The sequence below is a fragment of the Panthera onca genome, chromosome E1 (assembly GCF_046562875.1).
Source record: "Panthera onca isolate mPanOnc1 chromosome E1, mPanOnc1 haplotype 2, whole genome shotgun sequence".
NCBI classification, from domain to species: domain Eukaryota; kingdom Metazoa; phylum Chordata; class Mammalia; order Carnivora; family Felidae; genus Panthera; species Panthera onca.
In genome coordinates, this window is record NC_138352.1 from 34,515,157 (window position 1) to 34,536,319 (window position 21,163).

The following is a 21,163-nucleotide window of genomic DNA, read 5'->3' on the forward strand; positions in this document are numbered from 1 at the left end:
GAAAAGGCAATCTATGAAATGGAAGAAAATATTTGTAAATCATGTATCTGATAAGGGGTTAATATCCAAAGCATTTAACAAGTTTTAGCTAAAAATAACCCGATTAAAAAATGAAGAGTACCTGAATAGACATTTTTCCAAAAAAGACAATAGGTAAATGAAAAGGTACTCAATATCACTAATCATCAGGAAAATTCAAATCAAAACTACAATGAAATATCACTTCATACCTGTCAGAATGGCTCTAATTAAAAAGTGATAACAAGTGTTGGCAAGGGTATGCAGAAAAGGGAACTCTGTGCACTGCTGGTAGGAATGTAAATTGGTACAACCACTAAGGAAAACAAATGGAGAGTCCTCAAAAAATTAAAAATAGAATGACTGTATGATCCAGCAATGCCATTTCTGGGTACATATATAAAAGAACTGAATTCAGGATCTTGAAAAGATACGTGCACCCCTATGTTCACTGCAACATTATCATCATCATCATCATCACCATAAGTAGGCTCCACACCCAGTGTGGAGACCAGTGCAGGGCTTGAACCCACAACCTTGAGGTCAAGACCTGAGCTGAGATTGAGAGTAGGACACTTAACCAACTGAGTCACCCAGATGCCTCCACAGTATTATTCACAATAGTCGAGATATGGAAACAATCATATCTTAAAGTGTTTGCCAAACGATGGATAGAAATATGATGTACACACACATACACAGAAATACAATGGAATATTAATTTACCCACGAGGAAGAAGGAAATCTTTCCATTTGCAACAACTTGGATGAAACTTGAGGGCATTCTGCTAAGTGAAATAAATCAGACAGAAAAGGACAAATACAGGGCTTCTGACAGGCTCAGTTGGAAGAGAGAGCGACTCTTGATCTTAGGGTCATAAGTTCAAGCCCCACGATGAGTGTAGAAATTGCTTAAATAAACTTAAAAGGAAAAGAAAAGAGGCAAATACTATATATTATTGCTTATATATGGAATCTAAAGAAAACCTCAGAAAAAGAGTAGAACAGTGATTACCAGGGGTTGGGAGGTGGGGAAAATGGGGAGATACCGGTCAAAGGGTACAAACTTCCAGTTATAAGGTTATCAGGTTCTGGGAATTTAATGTACAGCATCATGGTTATAGCTAATAATACTATATTATATACTTGGAAGTTGCTAACAGAGTAGATCTTAAATGTTCTCACTACAAAAAGGAAATGATAATTATGTGACAGGAAGGAGGTATTAGCTGATGATATAGTGGTTATCATTTTGTAATATATAAATGTATCAAATCAACACACCATACACCTTAAACTTACACAATGTCATATAAATATGATATATTTTATCATATGATATATCATGATATCATATCGCAATATATATATGATAACATATATATCATATCATATCACAATAAAGGTGGGAAAGAAATTTGGGGGAAAAAAGACAACAAAAACAAGAAACACTTTAGATATAAGGTTCCAGAAATAATAAATGAAAAAGGATGGAGGCGTGCCTGGATGGCTCAGCTGGTTGAGTGTACGACTCTTGGTTTTGGCTCGGGTCATGCTCTCGCAGTTCATGGGTTCAAGCCCATATGGGGCTCTGCACTTACTGTGCAGAGTCTGCATGGGATTCTCTCTCCCTCCCTCTCTTGATCACACATGAACTCTCTCTCTCAAAATAAATAAATAAAATTTTTTTAAAAAAGGGATGGAAAAAGAAATACCATGCAAGCATTAGCCAAAGAAAGGTGTCTGATTAACATCAAAGTAGATTTTTTTTTTAATGTTTGTTTATTTTGAGAGCGAGAGGGTGTGTGCATATCTGTGAGAGGGACAGAGAAAAGAGGGGGAGAGAGAGAGCCTGAAGCAGGCTCCAAGGGGTCATCACGGAGACTGACGCGGGATTCAATCCCACAAACCGTGAGCCAAAATCAGGAGTCATAAGCGTAACTGAATGAGCCACGCAAGCACACCCCAAAGTAGATTTTAAAGCAAGAAATACTATGAAAGATAAACAGTGAAATTTTGTAATGATAATGGGACAATTCAAGAAGATACAATCCAAAATTTGTACATTCTTCGTAATTCAGCTTAGAAATGCATAAAGTAAAACAAGAGAGAGCTAAAAGGAAAAGCAGATAAATTCACAATCAGTATACATCTTTGAGTTACTGACAGAACATGCACACCAAAACAAATGAAATCAGAAAGGATGCAAAAGATCTGAAGAACATAATCAATGCATGTTATCAACTTGACATGCATAGATCATTATACCCAACAAACAGCACAATATATGTAATTTTCCAGTTCTGGGAGAAAATATTCACAAATACATAATACGGGTAAGTATCCAGTATGTACAAAGAACTTACAACTCAACAAAAACATCCCATTTTTTTTTAAATGGGCAAAGCACTTGAATAAAAACTTCCCAAAGATATGTGAATGGACTTTAAATCTATGAAAAAGTACCAATCATCAGGGAAATGTATGTTAAACCCTTACTGAAATACTATTACACATCTACCAGAATGACTCAAATTAAAATGACTGTCAACACCTAATGTTGGAAAGGATATGAAGAAAAGAGAATTTTCATATACTGTTGATGAAAGTATAAAATTTCTACTTCTTAATGAAGAAGTCTGACAACTGGTCATAAAACTAAACATATACCTGCCCCATGATCCAACAGTTCCATCCAAGGTATTTACTTAAAAGAAATGAAAAACTGGGTCCACAAAAAACTTGTAAATCAAAAGACTTTAGGTCAAAAAAAGTTACAAAAAACAAAGATATTATATATTAATAAAGGTTCAATACAGCAAGAAGATTTAACAATTATAAACATTTACAATACCTAACGGCAGATCATTAAAATGAATGAAGCAAAGACTGACAGAATTGAAGAGAGATATTAACAGTTCTACAATAGCTGGAGACTTTAATACCCCACTCATAATAATGGTGAGAACAACCAGACAGAAGATGAGCAAGGAAACAAGAGAACTTAATACAATTAACCAATTAGAATTAATAAACATATGAAGAACACTCTACCCAACAACAGAATATACATTCTTCTCAATGGTACATGGGACATTTGCCAGGATAGACCATATGTTAGGCCACAAATCAACTCAATAAATTTAAAAAGATAGGTATCATACAAAGAATCTTCTCTGATCTCAACAGGATAAAGTTAGATATCAGTAACAAAAAAGGAAAACTAGAATATTCACAAAGTTGTGTAAATTATAAACAACATACTTCTAAACAACCAACAGATCAAAGAAGAAATCACAATGAAAATTAGAAATACCTAGAGTTGAATGAAAACAAAAATACAGCAGATCAAAACTTATGGGACCAAGTAAAAGAAGTGCTCAGGAGGAAATTTATAGCTATAAACACACTAAAAAAAATAATAAAGAAGAAAAAAAAAAACCTCAAATTAACAACGTAACTTTACAACTTAAGGAACTAGAAAAAGAAGAACTAAACCCAAAGTTAGCAGAAGGAAGGAAATAATAAAGATTAAAGCAGAGATCAAACAGCGAACACAAAAACAATAGAGAAAATCAATGAAATCTAAAGTCGGTTCTTCAAAAAGACAACAAAATCGACAAACCTTTAGCTAGGTGGACTAAGGAGAAAAGATTACTAAATTACTAAAATCAGAAATTAAAAGGGGGACAGTACTACTGATTCTACAGAAACAAACAGGATTATAAGTGTAGTATGAAAAACTATATGCCAACAAATTAGATGAAAAGGGCAAATTCCTAAAAATACCAAACCTACCAAGACTATATAATGAAAAAATAGAAAATTTGAATACTATTACTTATTACTTACTGTAAGTAGTAACTAGATTGAATCAGTAATAAAACTTTCCCAATAAAGCAAAGCTTTGGACCCAATGGGCTCTTAAAATTGAACAATAACAAACAGCCTGATTTTAAAATGGGCCAAACACCCTAACACTTTACCAAAGAAAATATACAGATGGCAAATAGGCTGATATAAAGATTGTTCACAATATCAGGGAAATAGAAATTAAAACAATAAGATACTATTAAATACAATTAGAATGGCCAAAATGTAGAACACTGACAGTACCCTTTGGTACTGCTGACAATGTGGAGCAAAAAGAACTCTCATTCATTGCTAGTGGGAATGGAAAATGGTACAGCCCCTTTGGAAGATAGTTTGGTCGTTTCTTACAAAATTAAGTATAGTTTACCATACAATCCAGTAATGGTACTCCCTGGTATTTACTCAAAGGAGTTTAAAAACATATCCACACGGGCACCTGGGTGGCTCAGTCAGTTAAAAGCATCTGACTTTGGCTCAGGTTATGATCCTACAGGTTTGTGAGCTCAAACCCTGCATCAGGCTCTGTGCTAACAACTCAGAGCCTGGAGCCTGCTTCCGATTCTATGTCTCCCTCTCTCTCTGCCCCTCCCCTACTCTCACTCTCTCTCTCTCTCAAAAAATAAATAAAAATTAAAAAAAAAAACAAAAAAAAACCCAAAAAGCTGCACAGAGGTTTTTTTCAAGGCAGTGAAAATACTCTGTATGATGATGGGAATTTGTCAATTATACATTACACTAAACCCATGGAATGTACAAGGATGAACCCTAATGTAAACTATGGTGATTATGTCAGTGCAGGTTCATCAGTCGTATTCTGTGGAGGATTGTGATAATGGGGGAGGCTATGCATGTACAAGGGATAAGAATTTATGAGATCTCTCTGTACCTTCCTTTCAATTTTGTTGTGAACCTAACTATAACTGCTTTAGAAAAATAGTTGTTTTTTAAAAAAATTAATGTTTATCCACTTTTGAGAGAGAGAGCGAGAGCGAGAGAGAGAGAGAGAGAGAGAGAGCAGGGGAGGGGCAGAGAGAGAGGGAGACAGATTCTGAAGCAGACTCCAGGCTCTGAGCTGTCAGCACAGAGACCAATACAGGGCTCGAACTCACTGACCACAAGATCATGACAGGAGCTGAAATCAGATGCTTAACCAACTGAGCTACCCAGGCACCCCTGTGTCATAGTTTTTTAAAAACTGACAATTTGGGGCACCTGAGTGGCTCAGTTGGTTAAGTGCCCAACTCCTGCTTTTGGCTCAGGTAATGATCTCATGGTTCAGGAGCCCTGTATCCGACTCTGCACTGATAGCCCAGTGCCTGTTTAGGATTCTCTCTCCCTCTCTCTCTGCCCCTCCCCTCCCAAAATAAATAAATAAACTTTAAAAAATTGGTAATTCAGGGATCCCTTCAATAGTCTCCGAATATTCTTTTTATTTTCTAGGCTATTCACATTGCTTTATTCTCCTTCTTTTTCCCTCCAAACTGGCAAACATGTCCATTAAGAGGAAACATAATGATGTTCATTACAGCATTATTTTTAACAGCAAAAAAACCAGGCAGGGTTGAAAACCTAATATCTAATTATGTGGAATGATAAAGTGAATTATGATATATCAAATAGATACATGACAAAATGTGATATAGCCATTGTTATACATGTACACTTATTCATAAGAAAAATAAGCAGTACTGCAAAATTTTATGAAACAAACTATACACTTTAATTTTAAAAATTAAATGGCAGGGTGCCTGGGTGGCTCAGGTTATAAATATTATGTGGTACAGATATATGTAGGATGAATAATCATCTCATTTGACCTGGGCTATGGGGTTTCTAGGACATGGGACTTTCACCACTGGAACTGGAAAAGTCCTGGCTAAATTGAGGTAACAGTAATCCTAGATATATGTACATTCTTGAAAGGCTGAACAGATGTAAATGAAATAATATCAGTGGGTTATCTGAAGGGAAAATAGTTGTAAGTAATGGTTTCTGTACACTTTTCTTTTTTCAGTGTTAAAGGTGATATGATACATCTTTCTATGAACAAGGAAAGTTTACAAAGGGTCTTTTATTGAAAATCTCAAAATAGAATTATAGTTAAAATTCAGGAGAAAACAGACTGAGCTTATACCAATAAAAAAGAAAAGAGAGAAAAGCCAAATAACTAAAACCAGGAAAAGAACGGGACTATTACAAACAACCTACAGAAATAAAAAGGGCCATATGAGCATACTATTTTCAACTGTATACCAATAAATTAGACAACCGAGATGGAACAAATTCCTAGAACCCACAAATAAAAGTAACTTAAGGGAAAACATCAAAAGATGGGGGCACCTGGGTGGCTCATTCAGTTAAACATTGGACTTTTGATTTTGACTCAGGTTATTATCTCATGGTTCATGGGTTTGAGCCCCACAACAAGCTGTGTGCTGGTAGCATGGAGCCTGCCTGGGATTCTCTCTCTCCCTCTCTCTGCCCTTCCCCCTGCTCATGCTATTTTTCTCTCTCTCTCAAAATAAATTTAAAAAACACTAAAAAAAGAAAGAAAGAAAATATTAACAGACCTATAACAAGTAAACACTGAATAAGTAATCAAAAACAAAGTCCAGAACCAGAAGCCTTCACTGGTGAATTCTACCAAACATTTAAAGAAGAATTAATGCCAATTCTTCGCTAACTCTTCCAAAAACTAAAAAAGAACACTTCCTAACTGACTCTATGAAGCCAGTATTAGCCTGATACCAACACCACACCAAGAAAATCACACACACACACACACACACAAATTACAGTGTCCCTTATGAATAGAGATGTAATGATTATAAACCATGACAAAGTGGGATTTATCCCAGAAATGCAAGAGTGGTTCAATGCAACAAAATCAGTAATGCAATATACTCCATTAACAGAATGAAGGAGAAAAACCATTATGATCATCTTAACTGACATCCAAAAGGTATATAACAGAATGCAACAACCTTTCATGAAAAACAAAACAAACAAACAAAAACCACTCAAAAAATTAGAAACAGAAAAAACTTCCTCAATATGATAAAGGGCATTTATGAAAATCTCACAGCTAACATCATCCTCAATTATGAAAAACTGAAAAAAGTTTCTCCCTAAGATAAGGAACAAGGATGCTCATTTTCATCACTGCCATCAAAGTTACAATTAGAGCAAATAGATAAGAAAAACAAAAGGCATCCAAATTGGAAAGAAGTAAAACTATCTTTATTTACAGGTGACATGATCTTATATACAGAAGTCCACAGTATCCACATAAAAGATACTACAGCTAATAAATTTAGCAAAATTGTAGTGTAAAAACCAACACACATAAATTAGCTGTTCCTATATACCAGCAATGAATAAATTCAAGAGGAAATTAAGAAAATAATTCCATTTACAATAGCATCTAAAAGAATAAAATATTGATGACTAAATTTAAGCAATGAATTAGAACCCCTGTATACTGAAAACTACAAAACATTGCTAAACAAAATTAAAGAAGACCTAAATAAATGTTTAGAAAGACATACTGCGTTCATGGAGTAAGACTCAATATTGGTCAGATGCCAATACTACCAAGCATGATCAACAAATTTAAACAACCCCTAACAAAATTTCAACAGCAGAAATGGAAAAGCTAATCCTCAGATTCATATGGAATGGCAAGGGGCCCCAAACAGCCAAAGCGATCCTTAAAAAGAATAATAAAGTTGTCCCTGATCTCAAACTTAGTACGACAATACAGTAATCAAAACAGTATGATACTAGCATAAAGATAGATATATAGACAAAAGGAACAGAACTGAGAGTTCAGAAATAAACCTATACAATATGACCAATTGATTTCACAAAGATGTCAAGACAATTCAACAGAGAAAGAACAGTCTCTTCAATAGAGGGCACTGGAACACTGAACAACTAGATTTCCACACACAAAAGAGTAAAGTTGGACCTCTACCTCACAACATATCCAAAAATCAACTCAAAATGAATCAGTGACTTGTATATAAGAGCTAAGACCATAAAACTCTCAGAAGAAAACATAAGGGTAAATATTCACAACCTTGGATTTGGCAATGGATAATTAGACATGACACCAAAAGTATAAGCAACAATAAGAAAAAATAGACCAATTGGACTTCATCCAAATTTAAAACTTTTGTATATCAAAGGTCATCATCAAGAAAGTGAAAAGACAAACTACAGAATGGGAGAAAATATTTGCAAATCATGTATCTGACAAGGACTTAATATTCAGAATACATAAAGATCCCTTATAACTCAAAAACAAAGAGACAACCCAAATTTTAAAAGAGGTAAAGGACTTGAATAGACATTTCTCCAACGAAGATATGCAAATGGCCAATAAGCACATGAGAAGATGCTCAACATTGTTAGTCAATAGAGAAATACAAACCAAAACATCAAGATACTACTTCACACCTAGCAGGATGGCTATAATCAAAATAACAAAAAATTACAGGCATTTGTGAGGATGTGGAATAATTGGAACTCCAGTAAATTACTGGTGAGAATGGAAACAGTACAGCCACTATGGAGCAGTTTGCCAGTTCTCAAAAAGTTAAACATAAAATTACCATGTGATCTAGTATTTTCACTCTTAGGTACACACCCAAATTTGAAAACACTGACTCAAACAGATATTTGTACACCAATGTTCATCGTAGCATTTATTCACAATAGCCAGAAGATGGACACAATCTAGTATCCATCAGCAGATGAATGGAGAAACAAACCATGGCACATACAATGGGATATTATTCATCTATAAAAAGGAATGAAGTACTGATACATGCTACAACATGGTTGACCTGCAAAGTGATTATGCTATACATTATGCTAAGTGATACAAGCTATACACAAAAGTACAAATATTGCATGATTCCATTTATATGAAATATCTAAAATAGGCAAATTCATAGACAAAAAGTAGATTAGAGATTGGGTAGAGGGGGAAGGAATTACTGCTAATAAATACATAGCTTCTGCCTGGGGTGATGAAAAAGTTTTGAAATTAGATAATGGTAAAGGTTGCACAACATTGTGCACGTAATTAACGCCACAAATTGTACACTTAAAAATGGTTAAAATGGCAAATTTGATGATTATTTTAGCATAACACACACACATATACACACAAGAAAAAAAGACTCTGGTACATATCCTTCTGTCAAATAATAATCCTAGATTTCCAAAACACTAAAATTGACTGTGTATGAGACTTAACAGAAATCAGAGTTCTTCTGCAATATTTAATTCTGTAGTAATGCAAGTCATTAGACTCTTCAAACCACTGTACTAAAATGCTAAACATGTAAGTTAAAGCAAAATAATATTCTTTCCCATTTTTTTAATAATCCAAGAAGCTCAATAAATAAAACTATCTACTTTCATATTATACACATATATCTATGTAAGTGATTATAAAATGGACTATTGCCTATGTTTCTTTATATTATTTTTTTTTTTACTTTGCCAGGACTAGATATTAAGTAAATGCTGGTCACTGACATTAAGCCTTTAACACTTACAAAATATACTGCTCCAAAGCTTCCATGGCCAATTTCTCTGAGATCTGTGAAGAGCTTCTCTGGGTCTTCTTTGAAGAAGAGCTCTGCAATTTCAGGGTCCTTCAGACTGCCCGCTCGGTTGGTTGATGGCATCCTGCTGGGCAATCAGTTCTCTGATTCTAATTTTATACTGCTATCCCAATCCCTGGTTCATCTGTATGAATGAAGCCACGCTGGCATAAACTATTGAAGAGAAATAAGAGAAAAAAAAAGTCAGGAAAAGCAAAAACCACTAAGAATAATTACAAGATCATTTTCTGACAGCATATACAAAATTATCTGCGGCCTAGAATTTCACTGAGACAGAGGTGTGGTCTACTAGTACAGTAGTTCCTAAATCTGAAAAGATACCATTTACCAGTGTTTAATGAACTCTGATACAGACATTCCAAAGAAAAACACAATGGGAGAAAGTAATGAATTTCACACAGACAACTGTTTCCCTCATAAATCTGATTCACATTAAAATATGGCCTTCATCAAATCTGTATCATTAGATAAGTAGATATTACAGATAACCAGTAATTCCCTGGTGTTCTGTTATCAGTTCCTTTATACCAGAGTACTGACATATACAGATTATAGATAATATAGATATTTTTAAAATACAGATTTTCTTAAATAGAAATTTAAAAACTGAGAGGCTTCAGAACCTCTGGGTTCTGGAATGACACTGCCACTGCCTGGACATGAATCCTGACAACACTATTTACAAACTGTGGACTTGGGTAGCCTCATTTTCCTAATCTGTACAATGAAAATAACATACTTCATAGGATAGCATCCCTCAGGGAAATCAGAGAAATCAGAAATAATGAGGGACATTTCCTCTGCCAAATATCAAAACAGAATGCAAAACAATGGCATCATTAGAATACTAAAAATAGGACAAGCAAATTAATAATCTAAAAGATAGTCGAGAAACAAACCAATGTATGTGTACCTTGGAATTTAGCATACAATTATAAAAAGAAATAAATGCAGAGAAAACTGAGAACACATTCAGAAAAAATATATAAAAATTATAACCCTATCACATATCTTACATAAACATTACTGGCCTATAGAGGTATCCCAAGTAAATGAGGAAAAAAGGAATCAGATATATACAAGTGATGTTTGGAGACTCCAGTAACTATTTGGTAAAAAAATAACACCTGTTCTTCAAACTAAACAATCACACACAGGCAATACAAACATAAATACAACATATGGCAATTACATATGGGAAATACAAACATAAAAAATGAAACTGGGGCACCTGGCTGGCTCAGTTGAAAGAGCATGTGACCCTTGATCTTGGAGTTGTGAGTTTGAGCCCTACACTGGGTGTAGAGATTACGTAAAATAAGTACAATTTTAAAAAATGAAACTATACAAGTAGTAGAAGGAAACAGGTTAAGTTCCTCCATAATCAGGAACTGAGGAAACTTTCCTAACTGTTCCAAATCCAAAACAATAATGACAAAGACTAATACATATTTAACAATATAAAAAGACAACTTGGGAGGAGAAGCCATGGAAAAAGACACACCTCAACAAAAAGACAAAAGATAAACTTGGAAAAAAGTTTGAAACTTATGTTTACAAATGTTAATATCCCTAATATGTAAAGAGCTTTTAAAAAAAAGTGTGTGTCGGGAGTGGGGAGAGGTGCCTGCATAGCTCAGTTGGTTAAGCGTCAGACTTGGGACTCAGGTCATGATCTCACTGTTCATGGATTCAAGCCCTGTGTCTGGCTCCACATCATCAGTGTGTGCCCCTCTCCACTCACGTTTTTTCTCTCTCAAAATAAATAAATAAACGTTAAAAAAAAAAAAAAAAGGAAAGAAAAAAAGACAACAATCTGATATACTTAATATCTGAAAAGTTTCTGAAAACAGCAAATAGAAAAGAATCCAGCAGATATGTGTAATTCACAGAAGAAAAAAAAATAAGGAAACAACCATTAAATATATGAAAATATGTTCAAAATCACTCCAAGTAAAAGAAGACAAATTAAAACTATACTAAGATTTTATTTTGTAATCAGAAAGGCAAAAATTGACCACCTGTTGATGGTGGGGTAGAAGGGAAGTATGTATGCACTCATCCATTAGCAGTGGTAATGGAAAAAAACGATATAAACCTTATGGAGAAAAATCTAGCAAAAACATATGCACTGACCATTTCAAACAAAATACCACTCTACGGAATCTATACCAAAGGTACTTCTAGAAAACATCAGAAATGATAAATGTACAAGGTCAGGAACTGGAAATCATTACAGTGCTCATGGGAGTGTAAAATAGTACAACCATTTTGGAAAATTGTTTAGCAGATGCATATCAAGAAAAATAAGTATTTACTATATGAAGGAGCAATTCCTGAACTAGCTGTCATTTATTCAGTGATAAGAAAACACAGGCACACAAAAACTTGTACATAGTAGCTTTATTCATAACAGTCCAAAACTGCAAATAATACAAATGTCTATCAACAAATAAATGTAGAATAGAATTGTGGTATATTCACACAATGAAATACTATTCACACAGCAATAAAAAGGAATAAACTAACAATACATGTAGCAATACAGATGAGTATCAAAAGCATTATGCTCACTCAGCAAAAGAAGCCAGAAACAAAGAATACATACTTGATGATTCCCCTGATACATTCTCAAATAGGCAAAACTAGTCTAAAGTAATAGATGCATGGTTACCTGGGATGGGTATGGGGGAGTATGTGGGTATGTAAGAGACGAATCACTGGGTTCTACTCCTGAAACCAAGACTACACTGTATGCTAACTTGAATTTAAATTTAGAAAAAAAACAAAAACAAAAACAAACAAAAAAAAAAAACAGGAAGAAGAAAAACATTACTTGCTAATCTAGACATCCATATTATCTGAATTTTTATAGTAACTGTTTTTATAATTTTAAGAAATTTTACATTGTACTTCAAATTAGAGAAAAATAAAATAGAACATTTTTACAACTAGAATAATACATATTCTGAACAGCAGAACATTGAAAAGGCTATTAGCATTTTTTTTTAATTCACAAAAGACTAATGCATTTTTTTAAATGTTTACTTGTTTTTGAGAGAGAGAAAGAGTGTGAGCAGGCGAGGGGCAGAGAGAGAGGGAGACACAGAATCCAAAGCAGGCTCCAGGTTCTGAGCTATCAGGACAGAGTCTGACTTGGGCCTCAAACCCACAAACCCTGAGATCATGACCTGAGCCAAAGCCGGACATTTAACCGACTAAGTCACCCAGGTACCCCAAGACTAATACATTTTAAAATTCTGTATGTCAAAAAAAATTGAGTCAAACACAAAAACTGAAACATCCAGAGAAAACACAATTAAGAATTAATATTCCTTAAATACACAGATATCAGAGAAAGTAGCTAACTCACCAGAGGATATACATCAGCATTCCATAAACAGGTAATAAAAATTACTGGGGAGAAAAGTTAAAATGTGAAGAATGATGGGAATAGCCATGAGTTTCCTAATTCTATTTTCCTCCTTTAACTCCTGGCTTTGACTTAAGAATGGCCTGAGTTACAGAACTATGTTGAGGGTGCTGACAAGGAAACTCTTAAAGAAATCCCCTCTTTCTGCCCAAAGGAGCAGAAAAAGGAAACCCTGTAATCTAAAGACTATAGGGGGGAAAGCCATTTTCTTTTTTCTCTCCTCAGTCACAGAAATGCACTGCCCTAGCAACAGAAAAAAAAAGAAAGAGAGAAAAGAAAAGAAAAGAAAAGAAAAGGAAAGAAAAAAACTGTGAGAAAACCTCTCTTTGAACAGAAAAAATTGGAAAACAGGGCCCCTGATGGTCCAAAAAGTATGAGGGGGAATTCCCGTTATTTTTTTAAACTCCTCTCTCCTTTCCCCACTTCACTTAAGAGTAGCCCCAGTGATGAGTAACTGTACAATGATGCACAGGTCTAAATGCTCATAGAAAAACTTGTCTTTCTGATCAAAAGAACAGGGAGTTTTAGATCCTGTGTCTCCTTCTCTCTCTGTCTCTCCTATCTCTCAAAAATGAATAAACATTAAAAAAAAAAAAAAAAAAAAAGAATATGCGCCTGGGTGGATCAGTTGGTTAAGCGTCCAACTTCAGCTCAAGTCATGATCTCACAGTTCAATGAATTCAAGTCCAGTGTCGGGCTCTGTGCTGAGAGCTCAGAGCTTGGAGCCTGCTTTGGATTCTGTGTGTCCCTCCCTCCCTCTCCCTCTCTCTCCCTCTCCCTCCCTCCCTCTCTCTCTCTCTCCCCCTCCCCCACTTGCACACTGCCTCTCTCTCAAGAATAAACATTAAAAAAAAGACAATGAACCGAGAAAAACCATTGGAAACTGAAAAGAATGGAGGAAAATCATGGAGAAGAGAGAGCTGGAAAAGAGATCCCTAATTCTTTTGTTTTGGTATAAGCCAAAACAAATACTGTATTTGCACTTGTGTAAAATACACTTAAAGAAGCGTAGCAAAGACTATACTAAAGGGAAATAATCTATATTATACACCACTGCCAAGTCTCATACCATCACTGAGAGGCATAGCACAGGGCAAATCCAAAGAGCACAGTAAAGATTTTGAAAATAGAACTGCTACTGGAACTACCACCAACAGAAAGTGAGACAGAACTTTCCATTTAAACCAGTTGGTGTCTACTAAAACAAAGAAAACAAATCAATATTCTCTAGAGGATATTAATATGATTCAGAAATATTCACAATGTCCAGGGTAAAATCCAAATTTATCCTACATGCAAAAATAAATAAACACACATAAACACACACACACAAAACTGGTAAATGTGACAAATTATCAAGGGAAGAGAGGACCAACAGATGCCTATTTTGAGATGACTAATGTTAGAATAATCACACAGACTTGAAAGCAGTTATTATAATCATAATAAATGAGGTAATGGTTAACACTTTGCAAACAACTGAAAAGACATCAAATCAGTTCTTAGTAGAGAAATACAAAATATTTTTTAAAAACAACATGAAAAATTCAGAATTGAAAAATACAGTATCAGAAATGAGGGGCACCTGCCTGGCTCAGTCTTGTAGAGCATGTAACTCTCGATCTTGGATTTTTGAGTTCAAACCCCACATTGCACATAGAGTTTACTTCAAACAAACACCTCCTTGCGTGGCCTTAAGTGCACAACAGAAATGATAGAGGAAAGAGTAAACTTTAAGACAGAGCAACAGAAATTATTAAAACTAAAGAACAGAGAGGGAAAAAAAGATTGAAAAAATAAGAGCCTTGGTGACTTCTCGGACAGTATCAACTTGTCTACATTTCAAATCACTGGTATTGTTAAGGAGAGGAAAAATAAATTGGGAGACAAAAAAACTGTTTTAGTAATTTCTGAAAGCGTCCCAGATTTGAAAAAAACATAAATTTAGAGATTCAACAAGCTCAACCAACCCCAAACAGGACAATTCAAAGAAAATCAGGCTAGACACACCTAGCCAAAATTCTAATAAACGAAAATAAACTCAATGTAAATGACAACAGATTCTGAATAAAAGACACTGGAGTCCACAGAAAGTGAAATATCTTTAAGGCAGTAAAAGGAAAGAACTACCAACCCTGAACAGAATTCTTTATCTAGTAGAAATCTTCTACAGGAATGAAGGCCTGGGGGGGGGGGGGGGGGGGGATCTTAAATGGTAGAAAACAAAAAGAATCTGTTGCCAGCAGACTTATCCCAAAAGAAATGCAATATATTAAACAAAAGAAAGTTAGAGTAGCTACATTAATATCAGACAAAATAGACTTCAGAATTAAGGAAATCACAAGTGATAAAGAGGAATACTATATAATGATATGATTACTTTTACCAAATCCCAAATTTGTCTTCACTGGCAAAAGAGCTTCAAATTCATGAAACAAAAATTGATGCAAGAGAAAAGAGAAATAACAAGTCTATAATTATACTGGGAGACTCCCAATACTCCTCTCTCAGAAATTCAAAGAAAAAGTAGTCTGAAAATATATAGAAACAACACTATCAACCAACTTTATCTAATGACATTTCTAGAATACTCTATCTGACAAAAACAGAATATACATTCTTTACAAGAACACATATGATATTCACACCAAGCCATTATATTCTAGGATATAAAAAAATCTTAACAAGTGTAAAAAATTTCAACTCATACAAAATAATGATCATCTGACCATAGTGTATTTAAAATCAGTAACCGAAATATATCTATAAAACCCACGAAATGTGAAAATTAAACACACACTTCTAAGTAATCCATGGGCCGATAAAGGAGCTTCAAGGGAAATTAGAAATTAGAAAAGAATACAAATTGAATGAAAATAAAATGCAACACAAAATTTGTAAGGTACAACTAATGCAGTGCTTACATAGAAATTCAAGGCACTCGGGGTGCCTGGGTGGTATAGTTGGTTAAGTGTCAGTCTCTTGATCTTGGCTCAGGTCATGATCTCATGGTTTGTGAGTTTGAGCCCCACATCAGACCCCGCACACATGGTGCAGAGCCTGCTTGGGATTCTGTCTCTCCTTCTCTCTGCTCCTCCCCAACTTGTGCTTGCTCTTTCTCTCTCTCAAAATAAATAAACTTAAAAAAATTTTTTTAATTTAATCTTTTTTCACTTTTTGAGAGACAGAGACAGAGTGCGAGCAGGGCATGGGGAGAGAGAGAGAGGGAGACACAGAATCGGAAGCAGGCTCCAGGCTCCGAGCTGCCAGCACAGAGCCCGACGTGGGGCTCAAACCCATGAACCGCGAGAGAGATCATGACCTGAGCCGAAGTTGGACGCTCAACTGACTGAGCCACCCAGGTGCCCCAAACTTAAAAAAAAAATTTTAAAACAAGAATTTAAGGCACTAAATCTGTATTAGAAAAAAAAGGATAGATTTCAAATAAATAATCTAAGCTTCTATCTTAAGAATCTAGAAACAGGGGTGTCTGGGTGGTTCATTCAGTTGACCAACTCTTGGTGTCAGCTCAGGTAATGATCCCAAGGTCTGGGATCCATGCTCAGTGTGGAGCCTGCTTGTGATTCTCTCTCTCCCTCTGCCCCTCCCCTGCTCATGCTCTCTAATACAAAATTAAAAACAAAACAAAAAAACCTAGAAATAGAGAAGTAAATAAAGCCAAAAATAAATATAAAAAAGTAAATATTAAAGAAACAGAGTAGAAATCAATGAAATTAGAAAACAAAAAAGCCAATGGAGAAAAATCAATAAAACCAAAAGATGGTTCCTTTGGGTTAAAAAAAAAAAAATCAACAAAACTGAAACACCTCTGCCAAACTAACCAAGGAAAATAAGAACAGACATAAATTAGCAAAAACACAAATCAAAAGGAAAATGTTACTACATACTCTTAGAAAACTGAAAGAAGACGAGCTTTAAGTTCCTGAATTTAAGTCACCATTCTATATGGGCTAAAGATAAAAGAAACACATGAACATATTAACAGAGGCAGAAAAAGATTTGACAAATTCAACATCCATTTATGATAAAAATGGTCAAAATACTAAGAATAGAAGGGAACATCATTAACCTTGCTAAGGGTATCTACAAAAAACCTACAGCTAACATCATAATGATTAAAGACTAAAAGCTTTCCCCTTATGATTAGAAACTAAGTAAGGTTATCTAATCATTCCTCTTAAACACTGTACTAGAGGTTCCAACCCATACAATAAAAAAAGCAAAGCAAAAAAATACATAATAGAAAGGAAGAAATAAAACTAGTTGCTGACATTACTGTGTATTTGAAAAACCCCAAGGAATATACAAAACAGTAAAAGAAGAAAAAAATATTCAGATATATCTAAAAATATTTGAGGGGCGCCTGGTGGCTCAGTTAAACATCCAATCCTTTGATTTCAACTCAGGTCATGATCTCATGGTTCCTCAGATGAAGTCCCAAGTCAGGCTCTGTGCTGACTGTGCAGAGCCTGTTTGGGGTTCTTTCTCTGTCTCTCTCTCTCTCTCTCTCTCTCTCTCTACCCTTACCCTGTTCCCGCTCTCTCTCTCTCCCACTCTCAAACAAACATTCTGGGGCACCTGGGTGGCTCAGTCAGTTAAGTGTCCAACTTTGGCTCAGATCATGATCTCATGGTCCGTGGGTTCAAGCCCAGCATCAGGCTCTGTGCTGACAGCTCAGAGACTGGAGCCTGCTTTGCATTGTTTGTCTCCCTCCTTCTTTGCCCCTCCCCCTCTCGTGCTCTGTCTTCTTTCTCTCAAGAATAAACATTTAAAAATTTAAATAAACATTTTAAAAAATGTTAATATCTGAATAGAATTTATATATGGGGGGCCTGGGTGGCTCAGTCAGTTAGTGTCTGACTCTTGATTTAGACTCAGGTCATAATCTCATGGTTCATGAGTTCAAGCCCTGCATCCGGCTCTGCACTGACAGCGCAAAGCCTGCTTAGGATTCTCTCACTCCTTCTCTGCCCTTCCTCTTGCTTGCTCTCTCGCTCTCTCAAAATAAATAAATAAACTTAAAAAAAAAAAAAAAAGAGGGGTGCCTTGCTGGCTCTATTGGTACAGCATGCAACTCTTGATCTCAGGGCTGAGTTTGAGGCCTATGATGGGTGTAGAGATTACTTACAAATAAAATCCTTAAAAAAAAAAGAAAAGAAAAAATAAACATTAAAAATAATAATAAAATAAAAATTAAAAGTAAACTTTGCCTCATACCTTATAGAAAAATTAATTCAGGGGAGCCTGGGTGGCTCAGTTAAGTGTCTAACTCTTGATCTCAGCTTAGGTCATGATAACGTGGTTTGTGAGATCAAGACCCACACTGATAGCCCTGCTACCAGTGCAGAGCCTACTTGGGATTTTCTCTCTCTCTCTCCCTCTCTCTCTCTCTCTCTCTCTCTGCCCTCCCCACACTGGTACATGCATGTTCTCTATCTCAAAATAAATAAACAAAAAAAAAATTTTTTTAAGAAAAATTAATTCAAAATAGTCCATTTATCTCAATGAAAAAGTTAACACTTTATGTAAAACATTCAGATGAAACCACAGGAGAAAACTGTTGCAACCTAGGTTAGTCAAAGAGTTCTCAGATACAACACCGAAAGTGTTATCCATAAAAAAAAGGCAAAATTAATAATTTGAACTTCCCCAAAATTAAAAGCCTTTACTCTTGCAAATAAGACTTTTAAAATAATGAAATCAAGGGGCACCTAGCTGGCTCAGTCAGTGTAGCATGCAACTCTTGATCTCAAGGCTGTGAGTTCAAGCCCCATAATCGGTGTAGAGATTACTTAAAAATAAAACCTTAAAAAAATAAAAAATAAGCCACAGGCTGCTAAAAATTATTTTCAAATCATGTAACTGAAAAAGGATTTGTATCCAAAATATATAAAGAACTCTCAAAAGTCAATAATGGGATACAGGAATGCACACTTGGATGATCAAACTATAAAAAAATTTCCCAGAAGTTATTACCACAGTAAACGTCAGATAGTAGTTACTTTAGGAAAAAAGAGTGATTGTGATTGGGGTGAGACATAAGGAGGAACTTCTAGAATGACTGGTGAAGTTCTATTCTTGCCTTAGTGATTACATGGGAATTTTATTTCTAATAATAAATTAACCTATATGTTTGTTTTGTGAATTTTCTCCATCTGTTTGATTTTATAATAAAAGAATGAAAACAGAAATTATATATACTGTAGTTTTTGCAAAGAAGGCAATACACCAAAGTGGTATGAATTATATTTAGGTAGTTATGGCCAGTATTACAGACAACATTCACAAGTCAATACTTTCCTTATGTTCTAATTATCAACAATAATCATACATTCAACTTCCACAACCAGGAAAAAAGATAACAAAAAAATATCTAACATGTGTGCACGTTCTTTGGGCTGTTAGAAGATAGAAAAAAATGAAAATTAAAATAAATACAAATGTTAAAAATCCCTGAAACACTCCATTATACTGTTAGGCTAGAGTTTACAGTATACATTGCATAACTGCTTTTCTATACATCCTTAAATTCCCAAAAGTAAAGTACTTTATTATAAAAATGAGCACCATCTTGGTTGCCTTGCACACATTCAGAATATTGCTGCAACAGAGTCATCAATGTTAAAACTGACAAAGACATTTGATTTGAGTCTTGTCCATTTTAAAAATCTGTCAGGAATAACTATAGAAAAATAAACAGCACAGAGGCGCTTTCACAGCAACCCTACTCATAAACTCCATAATTTCTGCAGAATGCTAAAAATGAATATTAGGCACATGAATAACTAACATAGAGGACTGATATAGCTAGATAAACTACAAGTCAGGCTTAAAAGATATAAATATCTACAATAAGTTCTTAAAGGTATTATTAAACTGTACATGCAATCTTCTTTTAAAAAAAAGGCGGGGGGGGGGGGGGTGGCGCACCTGAGTGGCTCAGTCCGTTAAGCATCAGACTTCGGCTCAGGTCATGATCTCATGGTTTGTGAGTTCCAGCCCTGTGTCGGGCTCTGGGCTGACAGCTCAGAGCCTGGAGCCCACTTCAGATTCTGTGTCTCCCTCTGCCTGACCCTCCGCTGCTTACACTCTGTCTCTAGCATTGTCTCAAAAATAAATAAACATTTAAAATAAATTTTTTTAATTAAATAAAAAACCAAAACAAACAAACAAAAAAACCAGGGGCGCCTCCGTGGCTCAGTTGGTTAAAAGTATTCCACTCTTGGTTTCATCTCAGATCATGATCTTACAGTTTGTGAGTCCGGGCCCAGCACCAGGTTCTGTGCTGACACTGCGGTACCTGCTTGGGATTCTCTCTCTCCCCTCTCTCTCTGCCCCTACCCCCTTCTGCCCTCTTGCTCTCTCTCTCTCTCTCTCTCTCTCTCTCTCTCTCGCTCTCAAAATAAATACACTTAAAAAAAAAACCAGGCTGTTAGGTTATATTTTTTAAATATCTTATCTATTCTCAGAGGATAAATATCGTTAGAGTAACTGATATCCTTCTTACTAAAAGAGAACAGTAAAATGAAATTAACAGTCTTATAAACAGCAATTGAGATCTAATTTGTGCCTGGTTCTACAAAAATAGGCCAAGGAAGCCTATCATTTATTAGATTATTTAGGGTTGAATGTAAAAGACAAACAATTTTTGTAGGTGGTACCAGTTTGTTAATCCTAAAACATACATCTAAGAAAGCTGATTAAACTAGAATAAAAAATCCAATATAATTTATTTTAAAATCTCAGACCAAATTAGGATTTTGAGAATTAAGTAACTGTTCCACATTTGTAAAATATAGTCAAATAGCTGACAATAACATCAGTCAAAGCAAGAGAAAGAAGATGGGGGAAGGGTACTGATAATCAAAGCATATTCAGTATTACTTGAGGAATGCTCCTTGGATGAACAGTGATGATGTCATGCTATTCCATCTTTTAAGAACCTTCAGATTTTCACAAAAAGGACATTGTTGGTCTTAAGCAACTGCTTCAATACCATAAAGCCCTTTTCCCTACATCTGTTAATCAGAGGGCTCAGGCTTAGAAAACAGCCAACTCAGTCAAACATTCAATCCCTTTAGAGAAAGAAAAATTGCCCCCTTACTCAGTCTAATTGGAACATGAACACATAAAATGAAATGGTAACTGATAAGGTTGCATAATTAAGGACCTTCTTGAA

General features: G+C 35.1%; 1 protein-coding gene across 1 annotated transcript in view; it reads right to left on the reverse strand.

Annotated features, from left to right (window-relative positions):
* TAOK1 (TAO kinase 1) overlaps positions 1-21,163 on the reverse strand; it is a 145,137-nt gene that overhangs the window by 76,949 nt on the left and 47,025 nt on the right. The window contains exon 2 of the mRNA XM_060646861.3: positions 9,462-9,683. Coding sequence (XP_060502844.1) covers positions 9,462-9,593 — 132 coding nt within the window. The 5' untranslated portion in view covers positions 9,594-9,683. The remainder of the gene's footprint in view (positions 1-9,461; positions 9,684-21,163) is intronic.